At 41.3% G+C, this 18,321-nt stretch overlaps 1 protein-coding gene across 1 annotated transcript in view; it reads left to right on the top strand.

Moving 5' to 3' along the window:
* The first annotated feature begins 5,750 nt into the window (after window positions 1-5,750).
* Window positions 5,751-18,321, top strand: part of HSD17B12 (hydroxysteroid 17-beta dehydrogenase 12) — a 123,229-nt gene continuing 110,658 nt past the window's right edge. The window contains exon 1 of the mRNA XM_006097915.3: window positions 5,751-6,048. Coding sequence (XP_006097977.1) covers window positions 5,889-6,048 — 160 coding nt within the window. The 5' untranslated portion in view covers window positions 5,751-5,888. The remainder of the gene's footprint in view (window positions 6,049-18,321) is intronic.

Below are 18,321 nucleotides of genomic sequence, written 5' to 3'. Positions count from 1 at the left end.
TTAGGATGCTATTGCCATACTCCAGGCAAGAAGTGCTTATGATTTGGATTGTGTAGTAGCAGGAGTTGGGAAGAGTGGTCAGTTAAGATATATTTTAGCCCTAGCTGGTTTGGTTCAGTGGATAGAGGGTCAGCCTGCGGACTGAAGGGTCCCAGGTTCGATTCCGGTCAAGGGCACATGCTTGGGTTGCAGGCTCGATTCCCAGTAGGGGGCGTGAAGGAGGCAGCAGATCAATGATTCTCTCTCATCATTGATGTTTCTATACCTCTCCCTTCCTCTGTGAAATAAATAAAAAATATATTTAAAAAAAGGAATGTGGACTCCCAGGCTCTACCCTAGACCTGCAGAACCAGCACCTGCATTTTTTAAAAAAAGAAAAAAGATATATTTTAGAGGTAGAGTGAACAAGATTTGCTGAAGAATTGGACATGGGAATGTAATGGGAAGAAGAGAATCAAGGTTGATCTCTGGGTTTTAGATCTTTAAAAGAGGGTAAATAGTGGTGCCTTTAACAAAGATGGGAAGAAAAAAGGTGTATGTGTTGTGGGGATAGAGTTCTGTTTTGGACATGTTATGTTTGAGATATTTATTTCTATTTTACACCTCAGTGGAGATAATGATAGACATGTGTGGGGAGCCGATATAGGATTAAGCCTCGGACTGACCCGTTGGCAAAGTCACAAACAAGTCCCAGCTTAGAGGGCACAGTCCTCTTAAGCATAATTAGGCTTGACCTTATGACGCTCCCTAGATCTTCTCTGGGAAGCTAATGGGCTGAGGAAAGTGCAGCAAGAATAAGAACAAAAACAAGTGAAACTCACAAGAATAGTGTAACTATGGAAACCACTACCTTGTTTACCTCTGACTATAACACAAAGGCTCAGTTTGCCTAGGGATCTTTCTCTGTGGCCTCAGCCAGGCACAGGAAGATCCACAGAGACTAAAGAGAGCTAGAGAGTTCTGAATGCTGTCTCCGTGTAAAACATTTTTCACTGACTCCGTCCACACCTTTGGGAACTCCTGGACCCCCGGGGCTGGACCCCAGCAGACATGTGGATACACACACACCCCTGAGCAGAAATTGAGGTTGGCCAGTGTTATGCCCAGATTTCAGGATCCCCAAGAAACCACACCAGGGAGCCAGCCAGGTCCGATGCAAAAGCATACGAGTCTATTCGAGCTAGCTCGGCTCCCCCACCTTGCCAACACAGCAGCAGGAAGCAGAGAGAGAGAACTCTGTGTGGAGAGAGGTTTTATAGGGGGGTTGGAGTAAGGGGAGGAGAAAGGACTGTGGGCCCTGCCGATTGGCCAGGCGCAAGTCGGTGTCTTGTTCCTGGGTGTGGCTAGCAGAGGCTTAGACTTCCGGGAAGAAGCTCCTTGCCAAGCACATGGCTGCCCCAAAATGGAGGACACAGGGTAAGATGGAGGGCATAGTCCTCGCCCTTTCAGCCAGAGACATTTGGAAGTCATCAATTTATAGTTGATATTAACAAGGGAGTGTATAAAACCATGTAAGAAGACGGTGTAGAGAAGTAAAGAGAGCTGGGGTCTGAGCCCAAGGGCATTGCATCATTTAGAGGCCAGCATGCGGAGGGGCCAGCAAAGGACTTTGGGAAGAAGCAGCTGTTGAGGAAAACAGTGGCCCCCTGACTGTGGTATGGTAGAGTAGGATGAGGACTAAGAATTGACCATTTGCTCACTATTGTATACCCAGTACCTAGTCCAGTTACTGGTACATGATTAGAGCACAATAATTGTTGTAATGTACCCCGCGAATCACAGAAGGATGCCTCAAGAAGTCGAATTGAAGAGTCACATTTATTGCAATCCGGGAATATGAGGGGCCATTCCCCAAATCTCATAGCAACAAGATGGTCGCAGCTCCAGGGTTATATAGGCAAAAAATCACAAAGGTATTGATTACATCTCAAAGTTTGGAATGAGGAACCTGGTTTGCAAAAAAAGCAGTTTACAGAAGCAGAAGCAGCATGTTAATTATAGTTTTGGGTCTCAGGGTCTCTGAATTGACAGAAACACATTATCTAGAGCCCTCGGGTCTGGAATGAGGAACCTGGGTTAAACTTAGGCATGTTTTCTAAATTACAGTTTTGGGTCTCTGGAACACTGAGTCAACAAGAATACGTTAACTGGAGCCCTCTGACCTTGGGATAACTGTGCTGTCCTTCCCAGGTTAAGGGAAATGTGCTTCCTAAGACCAATATGACCACTACAAATGGGATTTCACATTACAATCAATAGGGTACTTAATTGAATGGGATGATTTATATAATTAAGAAAATCAAAACAACTTTTCTATTGTTAAGCCAAACAGCAGGGTTAGAGTTAAACTATAGTTTCTACCTGAGATAGTTGCTACCATACTTCATAATATTTGTTGAATGAATGGATCTGCACTTCTATTCATTTGTCAGACATTTATTGAGGTCCCTAGGTTCCAAGAACTTTTCTAGGTCCTGTGGATTCATAGCATATGGTTCCCAATAATCATAAATTCCAATGTGGCCATCGACATACATACAAATGCAACAAAAATAGGTATTTTTAATTTATAAGATCCCTCCTCCCACCCTGTTCTAAAGAGAAGGGGAGTGACTGGTGTGCCTTTGGTGGTGAGCAATAATAAGTTGGGGTATATAAATTTGGGACTATAGTGTAGGCAGAGGGGGGAGCAAGAGGGAGAGGAATGGTGGGACTTCAGTTCAATTGGAGAGGCAGCCCCAGACAAAGGTATCAAATTCAATTAAAACAAAATATGGTGCCAGCTCAACTCATATGACTGAATTCTGCTTGACAATTGACAGTTTATGAAGAACAGTACAGCTTTAGGGTTATACTTAATGAATTTGATAAATGTTGAACGAACTCAAAAGGAGCCCAGAGGCTTTGGCTAGAAATAAATGACAAATATTTATTTAAGGATCTTAGAGTTTGCAAACTGAAAACATGACTGGGCAACACCCAGAGTGTTCTGAAGAAGAAAGAAAAGCTAAGAGTTCTTACAATAAAAAGTACATTATTTTTTTTAAAAAAATATTTTTATTGATTTCAGAAAGGAAGGGAGAGGGAGAGAGAGATAGAAACATCAATGATGAGAGAGACTCATCGATTGGCTGCCTCCTGCACACCCCCTACTGAGGATCAAGCCCAAACCCAAGCATGTGCCCTGACCAGGAATCGAACCTGGGACCCTACAGTCTGCAGGCCAGTGCTCTATCCACTGAGAAAAACCGGCCAGGGCAAAAAATACATTCTTAAAAAGAATCAGTTCTGTATTCTTAGCTTGTGGATTAGTCCAATGTGACAATGGTCTAGATGACTGGTGATCTGGAAAATGGATGTCAGGCAATTGGGATACAGGAACATTTTTTCCTTAGTCCTTCAGGGGGTAGAGGGTTTTCTGGAGGTTTGATGTATATCCACACATTGATACAAGACTGGAAAGTTCGAAAGTTTAAGTTTTCAGTCTAGTTAAAATGGGAATAGAATTGTTTTCACATGCCTGAACCTACTTGATTTTAGTAATTTGGCGTCTTGACTATAGCAACTCCATTTTATTTCTTCCTTCTATTCTTCAAAAGAGAGTGGGAGTTAGGCAGAAAGAGATAAAGGAAAAAAATTAGGTGCCTTATGAGCCCAAATCCATACCAGAAAAAGAAACAAAAACACTTGATAGGAGGATAACAGGGTAAGTGTGAAGCATGTTATTGCATTACACAATTTCTTAAACGTATTTTATGGACTCACTCCTCTGGAATTTTGCTGAGGTAGTTCCCATATTGCACACTTTTGTGCCTGAAAGGACGAGGGCTAGGCCCTCTACCTTGCCCCAGGGTAAGGGCTAGGCCCTCCACCTTGCCCCAGGGTAAGGGCTAGGCCCTCCACCTTGCCCCAGGGTAAGGGCTACGTCCTCCATCTTACCTTGGCCACGTGCTTGGCAAGAAGGTTCTTCCCGGAAGTCTAAGACTCTGCTAGCCACACCCAGGAACAAGACATCGACTTGCGCCTGGCCAATCGGCAAAGCACAATCCTTTCTCCTCCCCTTACTCCAACCCCCCCTATATAACCGGTCTCTAGGCGGGGTTCTCTCTCAGCCACTTGGTTTGCCGTTGTGTCGGTGAGTCTGGTGGACGGGAGCTCAAGCTAGCTTGAAATACAGATTCTTATGCTTTTGCATCGGACTGCTGGCTCCCTGTTGGTTTCTTGGGGATCCTGAAATCTGGGCATAACAGTGCCCCCTCACAACTCACTTTCCAACAACAACAACAAAGGAAATAAAAAAAGAAACTAAAAGAAAAACATCATTCTTTAATGCCCAGTTAAAACATGGAGTTCCTTCCCCAAATTTATTGTACACCAAGCTGTGTTCCTGTATTTTTCATTCATCTTACAGCTCTGTGTCATAGTGTATTAGTAATTTGTCTCCATGAAGCCATTTGCTTTGAACTCCAAGGTTCTGGGAACTATGTTTGTAGTTTAATGCTCTGTCCGTCCGTCCGGGAGGAAGGCCGGGCATTCGAAAGTCCCTCAATGAGTGAGTGTCACCAGAGCAAAGAGGTGCTGTGAGAAGGCACAGGAGCAGCAGATGCAAGACTTTATCTGGAAAGGTTTATGGTGAAGTGTGGTAGCAATCATCTCAGGTAGAAACTATAGTTTAACTTTAACCCTGCTGTTTGGTTTCTGTACTTGTTTGCTAAAATAATAGAAAAGTTATTTTGATTTTCTGAATTATATAAATTATCCCATTCAATTAAATACCCTATTGATTGTAATGTGAATATCCCATGGGTTGTGGTCATACTGGTCTTAGAAAGCACATTTTCCTTTACCTGGGAAGGACAGCACAATGATCCCAAGGTCAGAGGGCTCCAGTTAACGTGTCCCTGTTGACTCAGTGTTCCAGAGACCCCAAAACTGTAATTTAGATAACATGCTTAAGTCTGACCACGTTCCTCATACCAGACCCGAGGGCTCTAGATAATGTGTTTCTGTCAATTCAGTGATCCGGAGACCCAAAACTATAATTTAGATAACATGCTGCTTCTGCTTCTGTAAACTTTTTTGCAAACCAGGTTCCTCATTCCAAACCTTGGGATGCAATCAATACCTTTGTGATCTTTGCCTATATAAATCTGGTGTTGTGGCCACCTTATCGCTATGAGATCTGGGAGGGCGAAATGCCCCCTCATAGTCCCGGATTTGCAATAAATGTGACTCTTTAATTCGACTTCTTGAGGCGTCCTTGTGTGATTCGCGGGGTACATTACAACAATGGGAACCATCACAGCACAGTTAACAATGATAAAATAATTTCTAAAGAGTTGAAAATGACACCCTGGCTCCACGGCTGCTGCTTACTACAATCTGCCTGTTCACTAGTGGCTTCTCTGATCCCATTCCCTCTTCAAACCACGCTGGGTCTGAGTGGCCAATCGGAGTGCAGTCTTCCGCAATCGCGAGGACCGCTGCAGCCAATGAAAGACCTGGGTTATTTGGTGGGGTGAGACCGGCGCCCTCCATCGAGTTCCCGGGGGGCGTGGTGACGTGTAGGGCGGGGCTGAATCTTGATTGGCTGGGGATCAGCCTCTCTAGAACGGAAACCCGCCCCGGGGAGCGCAAGGGAGGGGATATGGGCGGGGAAGTGAAACTGAAGTTAGCCAATGGCTGGCGCATACGCTCCAAGGAAACAATAGATCACCAATGGTGGCACGGATATGGCGTTGTGGGCGGGGTTTAGGCAGATACGGTGTCGGAGCGGCGCCTATTAGGGTCGTCCGCTGCGTCACGACGGGCGCCTCTTCCAGGATTCATTCATTAGTTTTTTGTTTTTTTTTTTCATTCACGAGGGTAGTAAGGCCTGGTTGAAAGCCATGGAGAGCGCTCTCCCTGCGGCCGGCTTCCTGTACTGGGTGGGCGCGGGCACCGTGGCCTACCTCGCCCTGCGCATCTCGTACTCGCTCTTCACGGCCTTTCAAGTTTGGGGTTTAGATCACAGGCCTGGGGTTGGACCAGAGCTCGGTGAATGGGCAGGTGAGTCGGATCCAGCGCCGCCCGCTTCCTCGCTCTTGCAGCGGCTCGCGCGACCGGGGCCCCGTCCTGGCTGGCGCCGACCAGTTCCGGGCCCAGCGCGTGGCCTCCCTTCTCCAACTCTCCTCCTTCCCGAAACTCCTGCGTCCCGGGCCGCCGCCTTAGCCATGTCCGGCTCGCCTAGACTTGCAGAGTTTCTAAGTGCTAGCTAAACACACTCGTGGCGTAACTCAGCGACTCCACAGTGCCACTTGGTAGGTGCGGAAGAAATCTGGACCGAACTCTCCGGGGCTCGTGTCATTTAAGCCGTCCCGGGTTCAGGGCACGTAGTCAGTCAGACTCCTTGCAGCCTTTTCAGTTACACTCCACCCACCTTGGTTCGCGCCTTAGTAGTGTTTTAGAGATAAAAGTTTTTCGTTTGATTTGAACACTGGCCCTCTGCTAAGGATGCAAAAGCATTCTGTTGACTTTTTTTTGGGGGGGGGGCGTTAGGGGTGGGGTGGAGGGGTAGGGTTGAGGGCTGGGGGAAGAGGACATAGAATTTACAAAGTCTTTCTGCTCCTTGGAATCACTTGGATTCGGCCAATTTCATGTAATTTACAAAAAAAATCCTCGCTAAAACTGTTGTGGAATCTAAAAAGTAGTAAGAACTATTGCTTCTGCAAAAACGGTGACTCTTCATGTAGAAATCAGAAATATATTGTGCAGAAAAAAGTATTCTCACAAAGAGTGAGCTAAACAAATGGAAGAGGAAAGTCAGATTGGAGAAGCTGAGAATATTGCCTGCAGGAAAGTCTTGTGCTTGCTTTTTTTTTCTTATTCTACTTTTTTTGTTTCTTATCTTTTCGTTTCTTTTAGCGTGTTTTTTTTTTTTAAACCAAGTGATATGTTGTAGTCATTCTCTGATGTGATTATTCTGCTGTTTTATAATTGAATGTTCACTTCACCAAGAATTTTATTGAATTCTGGAGTGTTTAGAAGTTGCTATCAGACTAGGTTCAAGTAAGGTACACAAATAATGTTACTCCATATTCATTATTCATTCAAATACATTTCAATAACTTTTTTGGGTGGCAACATAAAGAAAACATCTCAAATAGGAATATATATGTGAGGGTTCTGTCCACTATGTGAAGTAGCTATTAACATAGGACTGATTTTTAAAAATCACTTAAAAAAAATCATTGAAAGTACAAGTGAAGTGCTCAACTTGTTTATAATCAAGATTATAATTTCACAATTAGCTTGCCCAAGTTCTTGATTGTGAGGTTCAGAGAACTTGATTGTGGACTTTTGAAATAGTTACACAAGATTCCAGTGTCCTAAGAAATCATATATCAAGATGAAGTTCTGTAATTTGTAAGCAAAGACTAATGTTAATAGCTTTAAAAAAATATCTATAATTGACCATTGTGGCTGAGAACTCAAATGGCCTAAGTCATCTATATGAGTCCACAGTAGAAGTCAAGTGATGTGACATTGTCATTTGATGAGTAATATTTGTATTGAAAAGATTTGATCCCAGAGGAAGGATTTTTGATAAATTAAGGGAAATGTCTAAAAGATTTAGAAATGAAATTTGAACTGGAATATAGCAGAGAGGATCATAGTGTCATAGAGTGAAATATTGTTGAGTTTACCCTGAATTGTTGGAAAATCTCTCTTTTTAAAATATTTAAGCAGAAGAAATGACCAAATTATTTGTAACATTACTTATAAGTTGTGGTCTGGATCCTAAAGTACTTCCTTTATCACTCCAAATTCAGGGAATCTTAAGAAACAACATTATTAAGAGTAGAAACCAGATCTTTGTATCAGTTGGAGGGGTGAACTTAAATAATTTGAAGAACAAACCAGCAGAGATGACACTTGAAGAAATAGAGTTAAATTGTGCTTAAAAAATAGGTAATTTGTTCAACCAAGATTCGGAGTTTAGAATTAATATTTGTATATATTGGTAAATAGTACAAATAAGTTTTCTCCCTTACAGAATTGCTTACTTGGACCTGTGCACCCTTCTTTAAATAAAAGCAAGTAGCAGGCAGTATTAAGGAGGCATCGCCTACTTTCTAAAACTAGAAAGTAGTGTTCATTTAACATCTTCCTCTCCATAATCAAGTCAGTATTTTAAGTATTATATAGTAACTAGAGGCCCAGTGCATGAATTCGTGCACCAGTGGGGACCTTCGGCCTGGCCTGGCCTGGCCTGCAGGATCGGGCCGGAACTGGCTCTCTGACATCCCCCGAGGGGTCCCAGGTTGCAAGAGGGTGCAGGCCAGGCCGAGGGACCCCACTGGTGCATGATCGGGGAGGGTTCCAGGGCGTATCCAGCCCATCTCGCTCAGTCCTGATCGGCTGGACCCTAGCAGCAAGCTAACCTATTGGTCAGTGTGCCTGCCCCCTGGTGGTCATTGCATGTCATAGTCACTGGTTGACCGGTTGACTGTCTGCCCCCTGGTGGTCAATGCACATCATAGTGAGCAGTTGAGCGACCTTCGCATATCATCAACATATTACGCTTTGATTGGTTGAATGGACAACCGGACACTTAGCATATTAGGCTTTTATTATATAGGATGTGCATTGAGTTGATAGTATATTTTTATCCTTGTTATTCTTAAGTCTCTTCATGTGACTATGTTTAATTTCTCCTCGTATTTTAGATTCTGAGAGAGATTTTTCTGTATTTTCCCACAGTAACTGGCATGTTGATCAGATAGAAGCTCTTCTAAACTTAAAAACAAAAGCTTGGCCCAGCTGGGGTGTCTCAGTAGTTGCGCATTGATCTATGAACTAGGAGGTCATGGTTCTATTCCCAGTCAGGGCCTATGCCCGGGTTGCCAGCTTAATCCCCAGTGTGGGCCGTGCAGGAGGCAGCCTGTCAATGATTCTCTCTCATCATTGATGGTTCTATCTCTCTCTTCCTCTCCCATCCTCTCTTGGAATCAATAAAAATATATTTTAAAAAAAGTTTGGAAAAATCCCTAAAGACAGGTTCCCTTTGCAATCAGTAAAAATATTCCAGACAACAGATTCCTTAGTCTAATTAGGTTTTTAAGACCGTTATCCATTAGTTGGCCCTTATTCTAATTTGTCTCCTTTATCTCCTAACCAAGAGCAAGATTATCTCTTCTCTAGGTTGCTCCTGTAACATTCCCACTCAAGTGAAAATGCTGATGTCGTTAGGCCCTTAGCAGATGGGTTTAGCCAGTTTTAACAGGGAAAGATTGTTTTGGCTGTCATTTGATGCCATACTCCCTGTATTTCTTAGGAGAACAAAGAGATCCTGTGAAAGTGGAGCTTTAGTTGTTTGAAAGTCACTGTAGCAAGTACTCAAAAGAAGATTGTTAACAAAGGTGGTCAGTTTGTACTAAAACAGAAAACAGTTATTGTTGGGGAGCAATAGAGAATGTAATCTGTAGGATTTAGTTTGAGCGTAGATACATTTTGCATTTATCTATCCTGGCATAAATATTTTGCATTCATTGGACTTCATAAAAAATGATTGATATTTGAAATAAAGTGGAGAAGATGGATGCAAAGAGATGTAAGCATATTTCCAAAGCCAAGATACTTTATAGCTTCAAACCCAAGAAAGCACTCTGAGCTCTTCTTTTTAGTTTTTAATGGAGAGGATATTTCTCTAGGAAGGAAAGAAAAAGGATCCACTAATCAGTTAATGGGTTAGATTTTTAAAATATCTTTATTGAGATATAATTCATATACCATACACTTTAACCCACTTAAAGTACAATTCAAGATTTTTATCATAGTTACCGGGTTGTACAGTCATCATTACAGTCTAATTTTAGAACATTTTCATCCTCCTTAAAAGAAACCCTGTACCCATTAGCTGTCAGCCCCAAACCCCAAACCCCTTGAGTTCTAGTCAACCACTAATTTACTTTCTGTATACATTTACCTATTCTGGATATTTCATATACATGGAATCATACAATATTTGTCCGTTTGTGACTGGCTTCTTTAGTACACGTTTCAAGGTTCATTTTAAGTGCTTTTTCTCAGAATTGCTTTGACTATTCGGAGTCTTTTGTGTTTCCAGACATATCTGATGACTTTTTTTTCTTTTCTTGAAAAAAATGCCATTGTAATTTTTGATGGGGATTGCATTAGATCTGTGTGTTGCTTTGGGTAATATGGCCATTTTAACCATGTTGATTCTTCTAATTCATGAACATGGAGTATCTTTCCATTTCTTTGTGTCTTTTTCAGTTTCTTTTAATAATGTCTTGTAGTAGTCTGTATATAGGTCCTTCACATCCTTTGTTAAGTTTATTTCTAGGTGTTTTATTTTTGTTGTAATTGCAAAAGGAAATTTTTTTTTCTTTCTTTTTCTGAGATTTCATTGTTAGTATAAAGCAGCGGTTCTCAACCTGTGGGTCGCGACCCCTTTGGGGGTCGAACAACCCTTTCACAGGGGTTGCCTAAGACCATCGGAAAACACATATATAATTACATATTGTTTTTGTGATTAATCACTATGCTTTAATTATGTTCAATTTGTAACAATGAAATTGGGGGTCACCACAACATGAGGAACTGTATTAAAGGGTCGCTGCATTAGGAAGGTTGAGAACCACTGGTATAAAGGAACACATTGGATTTTGTACATTGATTTTATATCTTGCAACTTTATGGTATTTTTTTATTGTTTTTCTAAAAGTTTTTTGTTAGAGTCTTTAGGATTTTCTATATAAAGAATCATGCCATCTGCAAAAAGTGGCAGTTTTACTTCTTCATTCCCAACTTAAATATCTTTTATTTCTTTTTTCTTCCCTAATTGCTCTGGATAAGACTTCCAGTATTATCTATAAAATCTGTACAATAAAAGCCTAAGTGACTGTTGTGGCGGAATGACCAGAATGACCAGTCACTATGATGTGCACTGACCACCAGGGGGCAGATGCTCAACACAGGAGCTGCCTCCTGGTGGTCAGTGTGCTCCCACAGGGAGAACGCTGCTCAGCCAGAAGCCAGGCTCATGGCTGGCGAGTGCAGTGGGCGATGGCGGGATCCTCTCCCACCTTTGTGGCAGCGCTAAGGAGCAGTGAGCCTAGTGGGTAAGGATCAGTGAGCAGTTGGGGTGCAAGGATTGAGGGGTCCCGGACTGCGAGAGGGATTCTGCCTGCTGGCTTAGGCCTGCTCCCCGCGAATTTCGTGCATCGGGCTTCTATATTGAACAACAGTGACGAGAGTGGGCTTACTTATCTTGCTTCTGATCTTACAGGTAAAGATTTCATTTTTTCACCATTGAGTATATTGGTGCTCTGGTTGAGGCTTGAAAACATAGATTATCTTTACTCTCTCTTTAACTGTATTGCATTATTCCCAGAGGAGGAAATGGAAACTTAGGTTAATGACATCCCTTGTCTTCAGTTTCATAGCTAGTGGGTTACAGAATCAGGATTTGAAATCAAGTTGTCTATTCTGCAACATCTACATGCTGTGTGTATTGGTGATTAGCTTACAGATTGCATAGTGTGTGGAGGTGGGTTCCTTTATACCTAGAAACTTTATTGCTTTTTGATTGAAGGCACACTTTCAAGTTTGCACATGTTTGGTGTTTCTGGAAGTATTGCAAAATAGCTACTTGATTTTAGAATCAAGTAGGTCAGGATTTTCTTCAGATTTGCAACCATGAATCTTGTTGCTGCCTGAGAAAACTTGGAAAGGCACTCAGGTGCTCAATATATGGCTGGACCTGACCTTGATGCTGTTTTCTGTTTATCGCTCTGGCGTTCTCAAATAGATTTAGCGACTCTCTGGAGGTCCATCTTGGTAAATGTAATGTGTTCCCTGTTGACATTCGGGAAACTCTAGGGTACCTGTTCTTGCTGGTGAGCTAATGTTGATCATAGTAGAGGTTTTTTTTATTGTTTGTTTTTTAAAACTGTTGTTTTTTGTTTGTTTTGTTTTCAAAAAGTAGACAGCTGTAGGAGGGCACAGAAACAAATGAATTTAGTTATAAAAATTCTGAAAGATATTTATTCATTTGTACTTTATTTCTGAAAACAGAGTCCATGGGCCTAAATGGAACAAGATCTCCAGATGGGAGTTAGCAGGGCGCCCTTAGAGCACTAGTGCTAGAACCGTGTAAGAAGCAGCAGATGCAGCTGGAGAATCAGACCTAAAAGCATGCCTTGCCCGGCTGGAGTGACTCAGTTGGTTGAGTGTTGTCCGGTGCACTGAAAGGTTGTCGGTTTGATTCCCTGTCAGGGTACATACCTGGGTTGTGGGTTTGGTCCTCCATTGGGGCATGTGCAGAAGGCAATCGATTGATGTTTCTCTCTCTCTCTCCCTCCCTCCCTCTAAGCATGTCCTTGGGTGAGGAATAAATAAATAAATAAAAGCATGCGCTTACTTGGAGGACAAACTGAGGAGAAAGGTTTCCTGGAATTAGAAATTCAGCCTCTGTCCTCTGTACTCTGAACTAGAATATCTCCTTCACCCACACACCCTCCCACCAGTCCCCATTGTCTCCCTCCATCCCCACTTTTTCTGTTCTTCTCCTTCCTTTCTGTGCAATGTCCAGTTTCCTATTTGGAGGTCAAACTTGAGGCCTTGGAGACCCAAACCTAGACTTGAATTCTAGGTCCTGTACTTATTAACATTGAGTTAGGTAGTAAATATCTCCGCAAAATGAGAATAATACTAGTGCCTGTTTCATAGGATTATTGTGAAGGGTAAATGAGAAGAGAACACTTATTTTATGTAAAATAGATAGTGCAATGCCTGGCACATTAACTGCGTAGTAACTTGTTATTATTATATATATTATTATATATTATAACATATATTTATATTGTCAACCATTGGTCATTGGTGCCAATTCAGTGCCAGCAGGAATCCCCAATTTGGGGTGTAATGAAGAAGGAAACTATTTAGTGCAAACATCTCAACTGTGATACTGAGCTATTGAACACATGGCTGTGGGGAGGTGGCCCTAGGGCGAGGCCTCTCTCCTGCTTAGACAGCTCTGCTGAAATCTGTGAGATGTCTTTGGTGTTTCAGCTCCAGCTGGGAAAACACAGTCTTCAGTCTTTGGTGGAAAGGGCAAGTGTGCTCTATGAGCCAGAGGGGAGCTGACCTATATAGAGACAAATCCCCAATCTTGGTCCCTGATTGGTCTGTCCTTATGCAAATGAGGACACCAAATCTTCACAGTTTGGTCTAAAAAGTATTGTCCTGATTGATTGGTGAAAATGCTAATGGAGATATAGGTGTGCAGGTCTGATTGGATTGGACTGGGAAAGTCTCAATCTTATTGGTTGAAACAATGATACCAGGAATTCCTTTAAAATGGTTGGCTCACACCGCAGAAACTGTGCAGGCCATGGTAAAACAAGGCATAGTGACTAAAGCTGAGAAAGGGTGGACATGAGTAAGATGGGCGTGGAGAGGGGAGAAGGGGCCAGCGCACAGGCTGTTTAATGACCCCTAGGGAAACAATTGAGTGTAATGTTGAATTGCAACTTTAAACAGAATTCCTTGTTTCTGTGATCTTCCTGAAGTTGCATTGCCACAAAGATAGACCAGTACAAGTTATTCAGATAATCTCAGTTAAAATTGCCTTTAAAAAAATAAGTTCACACTTTATAGTAAGGGATGCCACTTTTGTGCACTTGCTGATTATATCATCTCTCAGAAACTTTCTTTCTGGGGGAAAAATCTAACCACTGTGATGTGGGAAGTTCCAGTCTTACTGGGGATTTAGGGCAGTTAAATGAACCCTGAAACTGGGTGATTGTTTTCTCAAGGTCACTGGTATGATAGTTGAGAAACCTGTCACAAATCCGTATCAGAGGAAATGCTTTGTTTTATGTATTCATTTTGTCTTGTGAAACAGCGCATTTGTCCTCTTTCTACTGACAATTCCAGGGAGATGATCCAGTTTCTGAAGAATTATCTTTACCACCATTAAGTGACGTCATTTCCATTTAAATGACCTATCAGTGGGGAAAGGGAGGGGAGGTTAGGAAACAAGATTTTGAACAATTACTGCCTCTCAATAATATTATACTGGGGAACAGTAGTGGCAACAGGAAGATTGGCTTTGGAGTCAGTGCAGCAAGGGTCAACTTTGCTGTTTACTAAGCTGTTTGACTTTGGCCAAAGATCATTAGTCTTTGAGCATAATGTCCTTCATCTATTAAATGGAGCTGATTCTTTTTCAGGATTATGATGACAAGCAAATGAGATGTAAATGAGGTTCTAGTGTAGTCCTCAGTGTTTTTATGGATACCAAGTAACATAGTTAAGAACATCTTTTATTGGTACAAATTAGTCTTATTTGATGAAAAGGAATTATTGAAACCAAGAAATAATGTAGTTTACTCAGCAGACATACTGTTGGAAATCTGAAGTTATTAACAGATCAGTTAGGAGGTGATTAGTGCTACTGCAGGGAGAATTCCTGGCTTTGTGAAAGATTTACTAAGTGGTTCCTTGAAGTATGGTTCTCCCTAGTGAACCTAAGGTATGATAAACTTAGAAAAATTTTGTTATGTGCGACTTTTCAATTACATTATAAAAACCTTCCAGTGGTTTTTTAGTCTTCTCTTGCCCCAAGTATAGTCTATTAGGAAATCCCATTGACTATAACTTCAAAATATCTAGAGTACAATTCCTTCTACCACTCTGGGATAAGCCACTGAAATTTCTTGCTTCTATGTAATAAAGGCCTCCTGTCCTCTGATTCCACCATGGCTCCCCTACAATGGATTCTGACACAGTAGCGAGAGTGATCCTGAAAATCTCATTAGATCATGTGATCCCCCTGCCCAGATCCCTCCAATGGCTTCTTATCCTGTTGAGATTAAAACCAAAATTCTTCATGTGGTTGACAAGGCTTTCAATCACCTGCTTCCTGCCTTCTTTTACGTCTCACCTCATCTCTGCCCACTTTCCCTCTCACTCTCCCTTCTAACACATGCATTTCTGGCTTGAACACACTTCTTTGAACTCAGTCCCTTGAACATACTTGGCATGGCATTGCTGCTCAGGGCCTTTGGCTATTCTCTCTTCCTGAATGCTCTTTCCCCACATATCCATGTGGCTCACTCTTCTTACTTTCTTCAAACTTTGCTCAAATATCACTTTCTCATTGAGACCTTCCCTACTACCTTCAAATTCACAATCCTCTCTTTTGCATCCCACTTGTGATCTCTTTGTCCTTTTTGTCATAGCTTTTGTCACCATCTCCCATACTGTATACTTCCCTCATTTATGATGTTTCTTATTTGTCTACCCACTAGAATGGAAGCCCATAAAGGCAAGGTCTGTTTTTTTATTTTTTATTCACTTAAGTATGTTAAGCACCTAGAATAGTGCCTGCACATAGTGTTAATACATATTTGTTGAATGAATGAAAATATCTATTAAGTAAGGTGTTCCACTATTTTTGAGGTTGAAGGATAATGTAATTTGGGGGAATTATCTTCTTTTTCTATATTTTCTGAAGTTACTATGAATCTAAGAAACAAAATACAGTCTGTAACCTCAGGAAGGAATTCTCATAGTATGAACTATGAAACTAGACTATTTGCTTTTGAATCCCAGGTCTGCCAGTTATAAGCAATATCACCTTAACTTCTGTGTGCCTCAGTTTCCTCATCTGTCAAATTGGGATAACAATACATTTAAAGTAATAATTAAATGAGTTAGTGGGAGTAAGATGCCAGATACTGTTCTAAGTATGTGGCATTTAAATAGTAAATGCTGTCTGATATTGCTGTTGTTATATTTGCTATCACATTTATTTCTGGGGATGACTCTTATTTCTATCAATATCCATCTTCTCTTTCCCAGACTTTTTCTCAAATTTCTTAATAACTTGCTGTCTATTCCCTTCTGGATGGTTATCCAAGATCTCAATCCTAGCATGTCTAAAACTCATCTTTTCTATTCTCCTCAACCTGTTTTGGATTTCCTTATATTGCTAATTTTAGAATCACCCAGCCTCTAAATCAGGTTGGCAAATTCAAATGTCTCCAGAAGATAAAGAAAATGAGTGAAATGAATCAGGTGTAAACACATGTCTGGGAACTGTCCAGGTGACCAACGTGGTTGACTTAGCATGGCCACTACTCAGCCAGTTGTTGCCCTTCAGGAACGTGGGCCCCATCGTGGAAAGTTTCTTAATTTTTTAAGGTTGATGCACATTTCCCACGTAACTCTATGGGCCAAATAAATTATGCCAGTGAACCAAATACAGCAAGTGGCCAGTTTGCTCCCTTGTCTCCAAGTCTTATGCTTTTCTTTCCATATCTAGATAGGGAATTGCCATGTCGTACTGAATCTATCATCACATTCTTTCTCCCATCCATACCTCTTTCTAGGTTCCCCTGATATAACACCTCCCTACTAAATCTTACACTCTGGTGCAAGTTTCATCTTCCGAAAAAAATCTCTAATTGGATTATCTATTATATCTTACACAAAAACTCCAGTTTCCTAAAGCCTGTGCAAACATCACTCTCCTGGGGTCTTTGGTTTATATCTGGTCTCATTTCCTAATGTGGCCTTTTATGCATCCTCTCTTGGATGCATCCCTGAATGACTTACTGTGTCCCAGGCATGCCTGTACTTTTTTCCAGCTTCTTCCCAGTTCTCTGTGGTTTGGCTTGTGCAGAGACATTTAGTAGTTTCAGTGGTTGTTGAATGTTTATTTCACTGCCGGGAGTGCTCTTTCTTAGATTGCACTTTCTTCCTCACTCTTTCTCTTTTTGAAGTCTTACCCTCTCCCAGAGTCCAGCTTTGGAATTTTTCCTTGCAGCTGTCCACATGGAAGTGATCATGTGCTGTTGGAACTCTGATAGTACTTGTTTTGTTCTTTCTTGTGGGCTTTTCTCCATTTTCCCTTTCTAGTCGTTGCTCTGTGTGTGTGTGTGTGTGTGTGTGTGTGTGTGTGTGTATGTAAGCATGCATATGCATCCATGTATTGGCATGCATTATCTTGTTCTAAACTATAAACCCCTCAGAAGTGCACAGTAAATAATAAATAGTGAATGAATATTTTTTTCCTTGAGGTTCAGTTGGGGGTGGGGTGTTTTATAATTTTTGGTTTTGTGCTGTAAAATAAGTTGTATACCTTTTTCCTCTTTGTTTGAAAACCTCAGGTGAAACATGTAAAAAGCTAGATGGAAATTAAACCAAAGCTGGTTAGATAAAGACTGGTTATAAAATTACTGCAACAGGGTTGAGAAAACAGTTTTGGAAGAGTGGGATACAATGAGATAAAAAAGAGGTCCTTGAGTAGCATTGGTAATAAGCTACCTTTCTTCATCTAAGGTTTAGGAAATTGTTATAGGAAACCAACTAATCTTTATATTAAAAGAATATTGGTACTATATTATTATTCATCCCCAGATCTTTACACAATTGTTGCAAGTAGATTTTCATTTTGTAAGAAAGACTTCCAATTTAAACACTTGGAGTGCGGGAAACGAGTTAAGTCGGCTCGCGTGAATTGCGCGTACTCCGCGGGAGCCGTCTTTAACTCGGTTCATATAGATTTGCGGTGGAGTGCGGGAAACGTGTAAACTCGGGCCGATTGTAACTGCGTATTACCAAATATTTGTTTGTAATCCACCCTTTTGGTGGATGGAACAAAACCAAAAGACAGAGCCATCTTATATTTTGGCGGGAAATTCACCCGCACTCCAAGTGTAAAGTTTCAGTAAAATATTGCTAATTGGTAAGGCTGAGATGAATTAGTAAAAAAGTTAAATTCTAGGATATGTTGACCAAAATGTAGTTTTCTTGTTTTGAAGACATGATAAAATGAACCCAAGCTTTGCAAAACCTTTAGACTTTTTTGAATTGTTGGAGAGAGACATCGAACCAAATTCCTTAGAAAATCTCTTTGGTGGTAAAGGCATTGAAATGTAAATGTATATAATTAATAAGTGCTAGAAAGTTAACCACAGAGCATTGAACATATAGTTTAATTGCTTCATGGAAAAAAAATGAATACTACAATTGGTTGACAATCTTTACAAAAGTGTAGTCAGTAGGAAAATTGCAAAATCATTAGAAAGCAGAAGAGAATAATGATAGGTTAACAAAACTGGGAGGGCTGTGGGTGACCTCTTCAGGTGAACTATTTTAAGGGAAGTATGCTTGAAGAGGCAATGGCTTGCTCAAGTTCATGCATTCAGCTAGAGAACAGCTAGACAAGGCAGGTCACCGGGGTGCATCTGTGGCAGATTGCTTAAAAGCAGTGGGAGGAGTGATGAGCAGCATGTGCTGACAGCA

This window comes from Myotis lucifugus, unplaced genomic scaffold (genome assembly GCF_000147115.1).
Source record: "Myotis lucifugus unplaced genomic scaffold, Myoluc2.0 scaffold_213, whole genome shotgun sequence".
Classification (NCBI taxonomy): Eukaryota; Metazoa; Chordata; class Mammalia; order Chiroptera; family Vespertilionidae; genus Myotis; species Myotis lucifugus.
This window is presented reverse-complemented; position numbering and strand designations above follow the sequence as displayed.